Source organism: Podarcis vaucheri (assembly GCF_965113315.1).
Source record: "Podarcis vaucheri genome assembly, chromosome: 6".
Classification (NCBI taxonomy): Eukaryota; Metazoa; Chordata; class Lepidosauria; order Squamata; family Lacertidae; genus Podarcis; species Podarcis vaucheri.
In genome coordinates, this window is record NC_138764.1 from 47,298,565 (window position 1) to 47,313,943 (window position 15,379).

The 15,379-nt window shown below is 41.0% G+C and overlaps 1 protein-coding gene across 1 annotated transcript in view; it reads left to right on the top strand.

Moving 5' to 3' along the window:
• Positions 1-14,601, top strand: part of OMA1 (OMA1 zinc metallopeptidase) — a 33,160-nt gene extending 18,559 nt beyond the window's left edge. The window contains exons 8-9 of the mRNA XM_082228766.1: positions 1,163-1,312; positions 13,643-14,601. Of these exons, the coding sequence (XP_082084892.1) occupies positions 1,163-1,312; positions 13,643-13,828 (336 nt within the window). The 3' untranslated portion in view covers positions 13,829-14,601. The remainder of the gene's footprint in view (positions 1-1,162; positions 1,313-13,642) is intronic.
• Positions 14,602-15,379: the final 778 nt, after the last annotated feature.

The following is a 15,379-nucleotide window of genomic DNA, read 5'->3' on the forward strand; positions in this document are numbered from 1 at the left end:
AAACAGAGGACAGCCTGGTTCACATGTCACAGTGAGCCATACTGGGACCGGGTAAATGTGCTGGTTATTGGAGAGACCCAGATCTGTGGAATCAGTGCTGCTACAAATGCTTTGATTGTTAACCAAAACTCTTTAAAAAAACAACAACAACTCCTCTCTCTCTCTGTGCATTAATTCAGAGAAGTATTGGGTTTTAAGCCAAATACATATTGATTGATTTATTTAAAAATAAGCTCTTCCCTTCTTTCCTTCCGTGGCGTGTTTATTTGTCTCAAGCACTTTATAAGTCTGTTTCCATTTCATCCATTTTGCTACAGCAGCTTCTTCTTTGCCTGTAAAGGTCAAGAACTTAACCCAGATGGTTTTGCTTCTATTAGCATAATTGGTATCTCCTCCTCTTGCATTGGCATATGTGCAGAAATGCCACCTGTTCCGTTTCAAGAGTTGTTTGCATTTGCAGGCACTGTGCAGTTTCTCCATGACTCGAGTTCCAGTCTTCAATTTTTTATTTTTATTTTATAAATCAATATAGGTTGTTGTTGCTTAAAAAAACAATTTCCCAGTGTTAGTTTGCTAATGTTAAGCAGTTTTTCCTTTTACTCTTCTTTAGCATTTAGCATATGCTACAGAACCCAGTAGTTCCATAATTTTAATTTTAATTTATAACCCAGTACATGCCATTAGCAAGCTCCAGCCTTTCATTTGATATAAATGCTCATTTGTTTTCCTTTTTTCTCTTTCCCCTGGTTTTCTTCTTTAACCATGGAAGTTAAAACAGTTTCCCCTTGATCATTGATATCATAACATTTATGATACTTTGCCACTTACATTTCCCTTCTAGAAAATGTATTTTTCTGCTGCCAGCTCTGACTATTATTGTCTCAGGTCTCACCCATGTTGAGTCATTGTTTAGAGTTGCATCTGAACCAGCTCACCTGTGAACACTGAGCACTTTTTGCTCAGCCCAGAAATTAACAACTTGATTTTATTTCGTTAAGGCTGTTGCTCCCAAGAGTTTCAGAGCATTGAAGACGTAGAGAAACCTACTTATCTGTGCTTTTTCTCTGCTTTTGATGTGAAGGAAACGGCCAGTGATGTTTACAAGCATCTTAAGATTGCAGTTCAGTATCTTTCTGAGATATCACCTTCTCTTTCTTTCTAGGCTTGTATGGATGTAAGAGCAAGTTCTGTATTCTGGCAGAAAATGGAGCTCGCTGAGACTCTTACAGGGCAACCAAGAGTGCCAGAATGGTTTTCTACACACCCCTCCCATGAGAATCGAGCTGAGCATTTGGACAGACTTATTCCAGAGGTGAGGTGGTTTGGGAGTTTTGGTGTCTTTAAACCGAGTATCGTTTTTCACATGTCTGTCCCATCCTTCTTTGAGTTGCCAAGGGCAGTGTGTATATATAGGATTGATTTCGCACACTCACACACTCCAAATCTAATAGTCATTATGAGTTGCTTTCTTAGCTGCCAATTTTCTAAGACAAAGATACCGTCGAAGTACTTGCTGTATATTGCTTAGATTTACTGAAATCTATCTTGGTCCCCCCAAGCTTCAGCTTTCTCGCAGGAACAAATGTGCCTCTCTCTTCAGCAACTCCTAACCTGTTCCCGTTTCCTATTTATCATTTATACATTTGCAAACTGCTTTGTAATCTTTGCCCTCAAATGATCCTGTCATTGTTCGTATTTCAGTCTAGGGCCATACAATAATCCTATGGCAAAGGTGAGATTTGAAACCAGACCTCTTAGTCCAGGCTAAATGTTACCTAGTATTAGAGCACAAGTTTGTCTGTAAGTAATCTTAATGGAGTGCTTTAATGTGGCCTCAATCTCAATGCTTTTGGATTTTTAGCAGTGGACGCTAGTCCAGGCGATTATGAACAAGCTGTTCCTCTAAGCTTCTGTCAAATCTGCCATTTCATAGGATTTGAGCTCAAGTGCAACTGCTTGTCTCTTGGGCCCTAACTCACAGGCACTAACTAAGAACTGTTTTGCATGCAATGTTAAACCATATTTAAACAGAAACTAATGTAGAAGGGACGCGGGTGGCGCTGTGGGTTAAACCACAGAGTCTAGGACTTGCAGATTAGAAGGTCGGTGGTTCAAATCCCCACGACTGGGTGAGCTCCCGTTGCTTGGTCCCTGCTCCTGCCAACCTAGCAGTTTGAAAGCACGTCACTGTACATAATGTAACTGGTGTATGTGCACAGACATGCATTTTTTAAAAAAACTAAATGGCCAATGGTATGTTTTGATCAGCTTCATATGGAGATGGGGTGGTAAAAACAAACTGGTCTGTGAAAATGCCCCATTCCTCCATGGCATGCTCCTCTAACTTTTATCTTTATATTCCAGTAAGTTATTTTGCTCTCATTGTTGAAAAACAAAAACCTTGCATACCTTATTTCATTGGATAATTTCAATGTTTTTCTTTTATCGTTGTACAACCAAGGACGATTTTATAACTTTTTTGTACATAGCTGTTACATGTAGAGCAATCTGTCTTTAAGTAGGGGTAAATTACTCTAAACAAAAATTTGATCTTGGATAGTTTTCCCTTCAAGTAAAGTGTCTTGTTGTTTAAATAAGCTTCTTGGGTTTTTTGTGTTTTTTTTAAGTGCAAGTAGATAAATAGGTACCGCTCCGGCGGGAAGTTAAACGGTGTTTCCGTGTGCTATTCTGGTTCACCAGAAGCATCTTAGTCATGCTGGCCACAGGACCCAGAAGCTGTACGCCGGCTCCCTCGGCCAATAAAGCGAGATGAGCGCCACGACCCAAGAGTCGGCCACGACTGGACCTAATGGTCAGGGGTCCCTTTACCTTTATTGGTTAATGCAGAGCATCATGACACATGCAACTAATAAAGTGCAAACTTCACCCCTCCTCTATTCCTGCTGTTGTTGCACCGCCATGTAACAACTTGCAAAACAACATCAAACCTTGCGTTACGTGAAATACATTTGACAAACACACAAGACGTAACCGGCTGTGCATTCACTTAAACAATACTCTTCTATATATTCTTATCACAATATCAAATGTTTATCTTGCACATAAACAACACATAAAGTGCAATAACATAGGCAGAAGTCCCAATAAATCAGTTCATTCACAAAGACCAAATATCTGCTGGTTTCTGTTCCACATATGTTCATAAAGTCCAAACTGGAGCCTACTACAGTTCCACAGTGTTGACAAGTATTTCCGGAATACTGCCTTGTTTTGCTCTCATGGGCTTCATCAGTTGTACATATTCTAAGTAATATAAATGAATATAATGTCGTCATTCAACATATTTTAATAAATTAAAATTATATAAACAATTGTGCTATAGAAGTACATACCATATATGAAGTATCAAGATAATAGAACTTATAACATAGTGGTTTCTGCAGTGAACAACTGTTACAATGTAAGATTATATAGACAGGCGCAGCATTGATTTTAGTTACAGGTGACAGCAATCTGCAGCTGTAAGGTTTTCTTCCTTAAGTGACCCCTTTAAAACAACAAATGTAAAACAAACTTTATACATACACAGGTGTTATACATACAAGCATTAGTAATGACTCATAGAAAGCAACTATAATCAATTTCAGTATACAAACCAGAGGGATGCAAAGAATCAGGTAGGAAAATAAATCTTGTTTCTTTTTGCGTAAGAATTTTCTTTGCTCGTTCTACAGGACCTAGATATACCCAAATTACGAAAAATGTCATCTCTTCATCTGAATGCGACGCTTGAATGAAATGCTGTACTAAAGGAGTTGGGAAAGAGCAAAGCAAATACCTGTCTGCATTAAACTATAGGTTGTTTTTTTAAAAAAAACATTAGAGGGGGCCTTAATATTTTAGGAGTAATGTTTTCTCTTCACATTCTGGTTCTGATTTCGTGGTACTCTTGGCTTGAGTCCATACCAGTGAATCTCTGGTGCAGTAATAATACTTATTAGTGCTGCGGTCCCCAGTCTTTTGCAGCAAACATTTCCTGGACCTTGTATGCTATGTCCTGTTTGTTCTGTAATAGCAACTTTTCTCATCATAAATTGGTTTACTGTTTAGGGATGAGATGAAAACCAATTTATACAGAGCAAGTTATGTACTCCTTTTTATATATTTCTAAATATGTTGTTTTGAAAGGCATCAGTTGACATGCTTAGTGTTTTCTTATTTTTTTTAATGAGAACAACTACCAAATCTGAAAATAGAGTGCAAATTGCAAATACACATATTAGATGCAGAGTCTGCAAAATAATGGTGATATATAATGAAACAAATTTATACACAAATTGGCCAGTACAGACATAATCTTAGAGGGCAAGAAGATAATTTATATTGGTTATCTTCCAGTCTCCTCTTCAGTCAAATATTTCTGTGACAGGAATAGTAAGTGGATCACTAGAAGTGTGACATGAAGGATCTTCTCACTCTGTTCACCCTCCTAGCCAGCTGTATCTGGAAAGTTCATTAACCGTTTTTGTTGTCCTTGGATTTAGGAAGAGAGTTGTGGTTTGCATGTTGTTCTCCTTTAGAAATGGCTTGTATATTCTGTGTTTTCTTCGCTGACAGTTAAACTGGAGGTTGCTCTGCTTTATTTGGAGACATACTTCGTTTTTGTTTTATTCCATAATGTTGCGTGTTTACATATAGATTTGCTTTTTTAACCAGTCTTTGTTCCACAAATCATAAGCTGTCTCACAGATGAGAAAACACACCATGACTCCCCACCCCCTCCCTGAGCTTGCTTTGTTTTCGAGCTTAATGAATGTCTGGGGTGGGGTGGCTGAACAAACCATGGTTAAGCAAATTTTATGGATTTGGACATAATGCCAAACCATAGTTAAAACAAACCATGGTTCTGTATCAACAACAAACCACAGCTTCACTTCATGTTTTGTTGGCAACTCCCATTAGCCTTTGGGCTGGATTGAATGTTCAAACCATACGTAGGCCAAACAAACTATGGCTTAGTGTTTGCGCAAAACCGCTCAGTATAGCTTACAATTCTTACAAACTCTTTAGGATGTCAGAAATTATGATTAGGCATTTTTTATTATTATTTATTAAAATGTGTATACTAGCTTTCATCCAAGGCTAGTTCTCAGGGTGGTTCATAACATGTCTGGTATAGTATGCTAAGGGTTGAGTCAGGCATTTGATGCTAAGGAGGCTGTCGATTAAGAAGTTCAGATGATCAGTAGAGAAGCTGACTCTGGAACAGAAATGCAGCCTGCTATGGATTGCGTTGTACTCCATCTGAAGTCCCATCGGGTTCAGGAGCTGGCATAGCTGCTCGATATCCAAGTGGCTGTTGCGGCTGGGAATGCCTTTGCCCAGCTTCAGCTGGTGCGCAACTTGCACCTCTTCCCTGAAGTACCAACACCTCCCACAAGAACTGGCCCAACAGTTGCCATTGATATTAGGCAGATGCCTTATTTTTTAGCATGAGCTTCAAACATTTTTGTTTAGGCAAGTCTACCCTAGTTTTTAATTATTTGTGTTTAACTGTAAACTGCTTAGGGGTTTTGCTACAATCAAGTGGTATGTCGCATAAGAAGAAGAAGAAGCTGTGATTGTCACCAAAAGTCCTACCCCGCATTCTGTTGCCAAGGGAGTACACTTGTCAATGACACAAAACCAGGGCTTTTTCAGTGACAGTACCCTGGTTGTGGGACTCTCTCTTTGCAGTTCAGCTGGTCTTGCCTTTATGGCTTTTAAGCAAGCAGTCCGGACCTTTTTATTCTGCCCAGCTTTTCTTGGTTCTTAAGTGGTTGTTAATTTTTCTCTCTTGATGCTGTTTCGTATTTTTGTAGATTTGTTTTTTAATGCTGGGGGTGGAGTGAGTCTGGGGGAAAGCAGAGAGAGAGAGAGAGAGAGAGAGAGAGAGAGAGACATATATAGTAGGGCCACAGTTGCTGCATATGCACATCCCAGTAAACCATGGTTAATGGCTTGCTGTGAGCGTGTCAATTGCTTTCACTTCATTCTTTCTCTCTAGCAAATGGGAGCAGCAAACCATAGCCCTCTGCTTACTTTTATACTTGAACCAAGGATCATGGTTTGTTGTTGTGCTCCTCACTTTATGACCAATAGTGGTCCCTTGTTTGTAAACGCAGCCATGCTGCAACTTAACTTAAGCATCCCCTGGCTTGTGACCACAAGGCATGTGATACCTTCATCATCTTAAATACTGTGCCTTCTTTCTACAAATCTACTGATTGAACTATACAGCATGAGAAGAAGAAATACAGAATTTCTTAGAGATGACCTGAAGTATTTCTCCCCCCACTCCCATATATGAGAAGGGGAAATCCCAACTGTTTTCAAGCCTGTGGTATTGGAGCCTTCCAGGATTAAAAGCAAGTGCTGACTCTTGTTGAAAAGCTGTGTGATCCATTCTTCCTGCAAGGCTGACTGTTTTCAAAGCACTGACACATTTATGTAGAGAAAAGCCATTCCTGGCTTACCTTGAGCTGTGCAGCAGGAAGTGGAAAGGGATTTTAAATTGGGCATGGGAAGGGAGGAACATTGGTTTTCAGGGTGGTTGGGGAGATATTTTAAAATGTAAGGTTAGGTTTCAGAGATTTAGGATGAGAAGGAAGTCAGATGGGAAATTTAACACATGGATAGTCAAAAGGTAGAAAATGCAGAGAACCAATAATTTTAAATGCTCTTTTTGGGATGACATTAGGTTGCTGACAGACCCATGAGTAAAAAGCTCCCCGGTTAAGCAGCTGACATTAATGGCGTTAGGGAGGGGTTCCTATGAAGACGTTCATTGAATGCTCATTGTATTAATTTCAAATTAATAGTATATTAATAGCATATATCACATAACTTCACTGCAGCTTTCAAGAAAACATCTGTGTGTTGGGTGCACAGCCATTTCCTCCTTAGAGTTGATAATGCAAAATGTGCCATATAAAAATAAATTAATTGAAAATCCAGAGGAATGCATGCATAACTGTCTGTGCTGCTACACGTGTGTACATGAGAGAGATAGACAGGGAATAGCAGAGATATATTTCAGTTTTGTATCTCTCAGTGGTAAGATGAAGATTTTCCAAACTGTGGATTATAGCTACTTAAATTATGATGAGTGGAATGTTGAAAGCAGCTATAGTTGATACTGAAGCCTAGGAAATACTCTGTTGTGAGCTTAAAAACACAAACAAAGCATATTTTTATTTACTGTTCTCTTTCATTTGATATCACTTTGTGAATTCCATTCTAAACTAAGTGTTCAGTGTTTGGGGAAAGATTTTCAAAAGCAAAAAGTGGCATTTACATCTCATTGAATATTGCTATGTCGCGCTTTGTCGCTGCCTGGGAAAAGCTGTCCCTTGGGTTTCATTCACATGCCGGCCTTTTAAAAGGTAATTGTACTTCCTGGCTACCAAATCCCTAAGTAGTTGCGGTGACTTTCCCCCTACATCCATAATTAATGCAATAGTGGCATCTGCATTGGGGGTCATAAGAATATGTCACAGAACACAATATACTGATTCTGTGGGGCTGCTGCCACAAGATACTAGACAGTTGAACTTTCCATAGGCATGATTTACATGGTAGGACTTGCATCTGTCATTTTAGAAGTTCTCTCAAATGCCACAGCTCTTTCTGCTTAGAAGCTCAGGTTGTGTATGCATGTGTTTGGGGACTTACCAGTGGGAAAGAAATCGTTGCCTGGTCCCTAACAAAAATGCTACTCTACCTGGTATTTGCTAACCCTTGTCTCAGGCTAGTTCTAGGCATTTCAGGCAAATCACATTGCTGTGTCCCTTTGCATGCCCATCCAGATTAAAGGTCAAGAAGGCGCTGTGCTGAACCATATTAGGGTTTTGTTACAGAGGCAGGGATAAAGACACACACAGCTTCAGCCCAGTCATATCTTTCCCCTTAAATCCTCTGCAACACAAGGAATACTGTGTGCTTGGTCAAGCAGTATAGCCTGATCATGTTTACAAGTTACATGTTGATAAAATAATTTTGCCAGTGGAAACACAGCTGAGGCCTCTCTATCTTGTGACCAGGGACCACTTGCTCTGCTTTGAATTGTGCCCTTCGAGGATTGACTCTCTTTTTTCTGGCATGCCTCCTTGAACATGCCAATACAGGCAGAAATTCAACTAGAGCAGCTTTTCCTAGCAGGCCTTTTGTCTGGCTGCTTTCATGCAAGGGCTCCCAGCGACAGCAGCCCCAGGTGGGCAGTCTGGTTTTCCAAACCTCTTCCATAGGTATTCCCCAAATGTGACAAAATCCTGCTCAGCAGCTTATCTGGCATTTAGCGTAATGGTTAGAGCATATAGTCAGGGCTTGTTCCAAAGCAGTGGTAATTCCATCCTAGGGTAGCAAGGATAACTTTCTGGAGCACCCACCCACTTGCTAAAGGCCATCACTGCTGAGGCCTACGCATCCCCCTTGGATGTGGAGATATGAGCTCAGGTGGCTGCCCTGTAGATTTATTCCAGGGGGGTGTTCTTGTGGATTGCAGCTGTGGCTGCCACCCCCCCCCCAACTGAGTGGGCAGGGATCTGCAAGTGTGAGGTGTTAGCTTTGGCTCTGGGCCCTGACCATGCAGACATTCGGCAGGACTATGTCTTGATCTCTGTGGAAACTGGTGTTAACCTTGAGTAGGACATTGGGGTCTGGTTCCAGGAGCACTTGGTTGGGATGAAAGGTTCATAGCTCCTCCTTGGCTGAATTGATACGTGCCCTAATGAGATCGCCTGTGTCATTTAAAACTTTAGAATTTAAAATGACTCTCAGTTTAGCATTATGTGCAAACTAGGGATTTTAGATTTAAATAAAGAGCTATCAGTTAAGGCAGCTTCACACCCCCTGGTTTGAAGATGACTTGTTTAGAAACAGGCCTGAATACGCTGCAAGTCAGTGTCTGATTTCTTGGTAGGAAACGTGTGAATAATTTTGGACAACATGGAAGAATAAAAGAAATGCAGATTGTACCTTTAGAGGATAGATTTTCCTCAAGACCACAAAAGGGGAGGGAAGTGTTAAATACCCCCTCTGTATTGGTGTGATCCCTAAAATAATCACCCCCCCCCCAAAATGCTATCTGCCTATTTAAAAACCTGCATGTTAAACTCAAAGGCACTTCTTTATTTAGGGGCCAGTGGTGTAAATAGTCTGTCCCTGTTTGACAGGAGTAGGACATAAAGGTAATCTTAAAACAAAACAACACAGTATAATTGTCCAGTGTTCTGAAGCACAAGTATTGGCTATAAAGTATGCTCCAGGTTTTAGATAATTTATGGAGAAGCCGCTTGCTCTGTACAAACATCACTCATTCTCAGTCCAGATTTCACGTTGCTTGTGACACAGACAAACTCAAAGGTAAATATTTTACTAGCTGGTATAATTGAATTGGCCTTGAAACTGCACGGGGCTAGAAAACCTAACATTTTCAGAATTGGAAGGAAAAAACCACCCCTTTTCTTGGATTATACGATGTGTACCTGCTGTACAGTAACGAACAGGCTGTCAACTAAAGATTGCATTTGTGAGAATATGTATTTTCTCAGGAAACCTGTTAGATGAGAATGTGGCCACTTTTATTTCTACTTCTAAAGCATTTTTGTTCTAAATTACTTGGCAAACCCTCTCAAAGCTTCAGAATTTTAAAGCAGCTTGCCTTTCCATAGTATTTTCTTGTTTTCATTTAAAAAATCTGATAAAGTAGATTACTTTGAGGACAGAATTCACACTTTCCCCATGAGTTCTGTGGGTTTCCTTCCCTCAAGTGCTTTCTTGCTATGAATGAGACATGATAGAGCAAACGCCCAGATGATCTTCCGTGGTGCATTCTAAGCATATTGCCATGCACAAGTCATTTGGCTGTGTTTTCTAAATAATATCCAGCCTTTGCCTCAGGGGGAAAGATGCGGATATTTTACATGAGTGAGAAAGAGGAATTCACCATCACATAATAGGAACGAGCTACATAAAGAAACTTCTGGCATGAGCTCCCGTGGCTAAAAAACTAAATTGAAAAATATTGACTTATAGGTCACTACTTTAGTATACTTAAACATAAAATAAATTAATGTGTTTTCCCGCTATCTAAAGCACATTTCCCCCCAGGGTATGGCCTCAGGCTACACTTAGTGAGTAACCCCCATTGAACTAAATAGAACCAAGTAAACATGCATGGGATTGTACTGCTATTGTTATTTCTGCCATATATTCATATGAGGGGATCTCTGCTGTTGCGGCACACCTTAGGTCACACTGCCGCCCATTAGCAGGTCCTGACCCCACCAGTTGCAATGCAGCAGCATATGTTGCCAGTAATGCCAGCGCACTGCTGGCCTTAAACAAAACATCAGTAGCCAAGGAAGGGCACTCCCTTAATGAGACTTAACTTTTCCCATAGCGGTTGGAAATTGCTGCAAATATCACTCTGTCTGGAGTGTGGCTGCAGGAGGGGCCGTGCTGAGCTCAGCCCGCCCTCAGCCGTGTCTGTAGTCTTTATCTTGTATTTAATGGAGTATGAATCAGTGTGGTGGGTGTTTAAACAGCCACCTTTTGCCCCCTCTAACTGCTTGATGTGGAATAAGAAAGGGGAAAAAAGGGGGGAATCCACCTCTATGGGGTACGAATGTTTTCTCTGAACTGTCTTGTGGCTCTTGATGGTTTTCCTTCTACATGCACCAGTGTTTTAGATACGTTAAAGCAGAGAAAGGGGAGATAGACACTATATAGTTAAAAGAGAGGGGGGGAGGGAAGCGTAGAGATTTAAAAATGCTAAATTAGTTTAAAAGCGGATTACATTGCCCTTTTCAAGATACAACCTAAATCTTTAGATTTCTCCTTGGCTTGAATAATGCTGTTTGACATTAATGCAGTCTTGCAGTGGCTTCTGTTCAGCAAGAAGAACAAGAGGAAACTCTGCCATTGCGAATATCTGTTAAGGAATTGATTGGTTGCTGAAGTGGAAACGGCTTGATATACATCTTGTGAATTTCTATGGGTGATATTCGGAGGGCCATCTGGAAAACAAAGTTACATGTACTCACAGCAGGGGAGGGAGGAGATGGGAGCATAATAAAAATTAATAAACGATGTCAGAGGGGTATGTGAGACCCTCAACTCAGAGTGGCTTTGGTGATGAGTCAACTATTCTTTTTCCACGGTTGGATTGTGCAAATAAATAAATTAAAAAAGTTGTTTGGCTGGAACTTGTTTCCAAAAGCTGGTATTTGTTTCTAGGCCAGTTTCAGAAAATAGCATTTTTTGAAGAAGCATTTTTTGTGAGGAGAAATATGGCTTCAATAGCCAGCTCTGTGAGAGAAGCTTTTTATTTCTCTGTGTCTAGTGGAAGTCACACAGACACAAAATGATTCTAAAATTTAAACTTAAAATAAAAATTAAAATTGCTTCCTCGTGCCAGCCAGAATTGTCTGTGTACAGTCATACCACGGGATACAGCCGCTTCAGGTTGTGTTTTTTCAGGTTACGGACCGCCGAAACCCGGAAGTACCAGAACAGGTTACTTCCGGGTTTCGGCAGTCGTGCATGTGCAGAAGCGCAACCCATGTATGCGCAGGCGCGGGTTGCGAACATGCATCCCACACAGATCACGTTCGCAACCCAAGCGTCCACTGTACTTAACTATGGCAACAGGAGATGGTCTCTTTGTGTTCCACTGATGTGTACTACTCGAGGGGTAAGCTGTGGCATTGAGAGCATGATTGGTTTGTGTAAACAGGCGATGTCTAAACTACACTGAGGGTTTCTGCAAAATGCCAACGGAAGCTACCTAAGGGCCAGCTTGACCATGAACCTATTGTGAAGGTGGGGCAAGTGGTCTTCATGGCATTTGCCTGATAAAGGCGCTCCACTTTTGCAACTCCCACTGCTCTGTAATATGGCTGGCACCTACCCTTTTCTGCAGTGGAATGCTCTCCCCAGGGAGGCTCACCTGGCCACTTCATTACATATATTACATATATTGAGGTGCTAGGCAAAAACATTCCAATCTATTGCCTTTTAAACTGGTTTGTTTTGGTTTGTTACTATGTTAAGTATTTTGTGTTTTTATATTGTAAAATGTGATCCTTGGATGAAGGGCAGTAAGAAATTTAACAAATATTTTTTAAAAAATAAATAAAAAATAGCCACCACCTAAAGACTTGGTTATTTGTCCTGGCTTTCAGTAATATCTGGCACCGATATGAATGATTTTTGGTTGTCTGGTTGTGACTTACCTGCCTGGCTTTTAATAACTGTGTTGTGAATTTGAAACACTTTTAGTAAGTAACCCTTCTGAAGTCGCTGTGCAGTGAAGTTGGGTAGGAAATGTTTTGAATGGGTTTATATTTTTAAAAAAGCTTGATTGCACAGCATGTATTTAAGCCACTTTTGCAGCACCATAGCTGAATCAACTTTGAGTAATGTTGCAGTGATGCAAATACGGTTTGATGCTTGAGCAGATGATGAAACATTCAGATCCGTGATCTTATTTTTAACCCTGCACAGATACACTGTGCCAACAGCATGCCAGTCTGGACAATTCCAGTTTGCCCATCATGTGAGTGCCATTTAGAACAATATGGGATATCGTGATAAGAATTTCATGACCAGCTTGACTTTTAAGGATCCAACTTATTGGAAGCATTTCTCTTTTTTTTACTCTTAAAACATTCAGCATGCTTTCATGCGTAGCCAAAAAAGGAATTGCTTGAACTCAGCTGGAGGACAAGGAGAGGACAGAGGGTGAAGAAAGAGCTGTGAGTGGAGGTTGGGCTTTTCCCATCCTTCCAACCCCATGAGAAACTCAACAAACCTGCTCCTGGCCCATGCCCCCCAGGGGTTCCATGGATGGGGTGGGAGGACTGGGCACAAACAATGATTTCCCCAATGCAATAAAATAAATGCATGCAAAATTGTGTGCTTGCGTGGATGCATTTTCCTGGGAAGGGTTTCCATCAGCTTTCATCAGATTCTCAAAGGGGGTCTGTGACCGCCTCCAAAAAATGTTAAAACCACCGCTATATAGTCGTCTGCTATATATGTATGCCTGTATTTTTATATTTTAATTAGCTGATTATAAATTATTAAAGCTGTTCAAATAAAGTTTTGTAATTTAACACTGGCATCGAACCAGTATTCTTCTGGGTCAGAGAAGTATTTTTTGGTCCATGATGTGATTACATATTAATGACATTGTTTCCCTCAGAGGCCTCTGTTTCAGTGGACACAGTGGATTGGATCCAGAGAAAATGGGGCAGTAGGGGAGCCAAAGAAAGCTGACTTCCCTGCCCTTTCTTCCTCCCCACCCTGCCATCCCTAGCTCCACACAAAGCCTCCCCTAAGGATTGGGAGTCCTGCTGAATTGGAAGGTAGCCTGGGCCAGGAAGGGAGGCAGTCTTCAAAATCAGACTGAGGCAGTATGTTTAAGCATCCAGTATTAAACTTTATGCAGCCAAAATGATCCCGTGAACTCCCAAGTGCACAAACCCTGACCACTCGTTAAATTGCTCTATATTTCATTGGTCTTTGCATTGTAGCAATCCTGGGAAGAAGCTGGTCATTTCCATTTAAAAAAAAACTGGAGTTCGTTCTCCCACGTGGTAACTTTCTTTCTTTCGTCTTTTTGTTGTTGCCACTGCAGGTAATTAAAATCAGGGAGCACTGCAATTGCCCAGCTTTGCCTGGACAGGATCCACGCTTTGCTTTCAAACTGGCCAAGCAACAAATTCTGCAATCGTCTAAAAACGAGGGAGGCCCAAACCTCACTCATGATACTCTTTACAGAACAAAGGAGAAGACACACGTGGGCATAGTAGCTGGGAAATAACTGCAGGTGAAGGCAGAAATGCTTCATGGGTTAACGTTATCCAAATTCTCAAGGCAAGTACTGTGCTCGTCAGGAAACTGCTTCGGAAATTTGAAATGGCCAGACTGACAGACAGTGCTATTAATTTATGGCCACAATTTTTGACAGTGATGTGCCTCTGGAACTCGGCTCTTGAATGGATTTGCAGAAGAATGCTTCACGTGCACAAGGAACACGAGGAGCAGTTTCCGTGATGGAAGAGAACAGGAAACCTCTGTCTGCATAGGGGGGGCGGGGGTATTCAGCAGTGCCCCAGATGGCACTCGTATACATACTGCATGTATAACCAGGCTGCAATAGCAAATCCTCTTGTACACCGAAATGCTAGTCTGACTGTCAGAACTATGTCTTTTCCCAATCATGTTATAATCTCCTCCACCCCCACCCCCATTTCCCAATGGATGCCTCAAAGGGATGTCCAGCTGAGTGTGGTGGGGAGGGCAGGGAGGGCTGCATATTGGAAAAATGGAAGCATTGTTTCTGTCTAAATGTCTATCCAAGGGCAGTTCTTGCAATGCAGTTTTAAGTTGTATCCCCAGGCTCAAGTTGGATACAAATCTGTCCCTTTGTCGCAAATAATGAAATAGTATCCCTTACCTGTGTAAATCCTCTTGAATTTGTTGCAAGCTCAGTTAGTTTTGTCCAATGATATTTATAAAATATTGGTAAGAATTTGCTGCCTTTTACAAGGATCAAGATGCAATAAACTGACCAGTGGTCTGGTTCGAATATCACCTAATTGGTTGACCTGCTGTTGGGATTCCCTCTCTTTGTACAGATTGAGTCAACATTTCACTTTGAAGCAATCCCAAAGGACTGTGGAGTTAACCTTACAATGTAAACATGTTTGTAAGGCACAAGACAAAATTTTATTGGATAAAATCTGACATACAGCACTAAGGAGTACGGTAGATTATTTGTCGATGTCATTTAAGTAAACAGAATACCACTTGGAAAGGTTAAATTAGTTACAGTAGACTTTGTCCTGGTCAGATCAGTGCTTGAAAACCCAGTGATTGATGCTCAAGGAAACTCCCTGGAGTTGGATGATGTGCTGTGAGGTGCCTGCTAGTGATTTATAAAGCAGCAAGGCATGCCAATAAAGCCACATAGTCCAGACTCGTTGATTTTTTCCCCCTGGTTCCTTGGGTAAATGTTTTGAGGCATAGCTTCACTGATGTCACTTACTGGACCATAATACTCCTTTGCTCCTTGTTGTCCTTGCAGAGTTCCTCATTTTCACCACATGTTCCTGTTCTCCTGCATATGCCTGCATTAAAGTCTCAGCCATGGTTGCTAGACTGCATTTTGCTGCTATCCAACACTGAAACAGTTCTCTGAGTTCTAGCCTTTCTATGGACTGCAGACTATTGGGAAATATACACCCCCCCCCACGTTTGCTTACTCTGGGAAACTGAAATTCCTCCACTTCATACTGTAGAACAAATATTAAATAAGAATTACTTGACACAGTACATCAGAGAAAGGTCCATGGCTTTCCAGCTTTGGTCA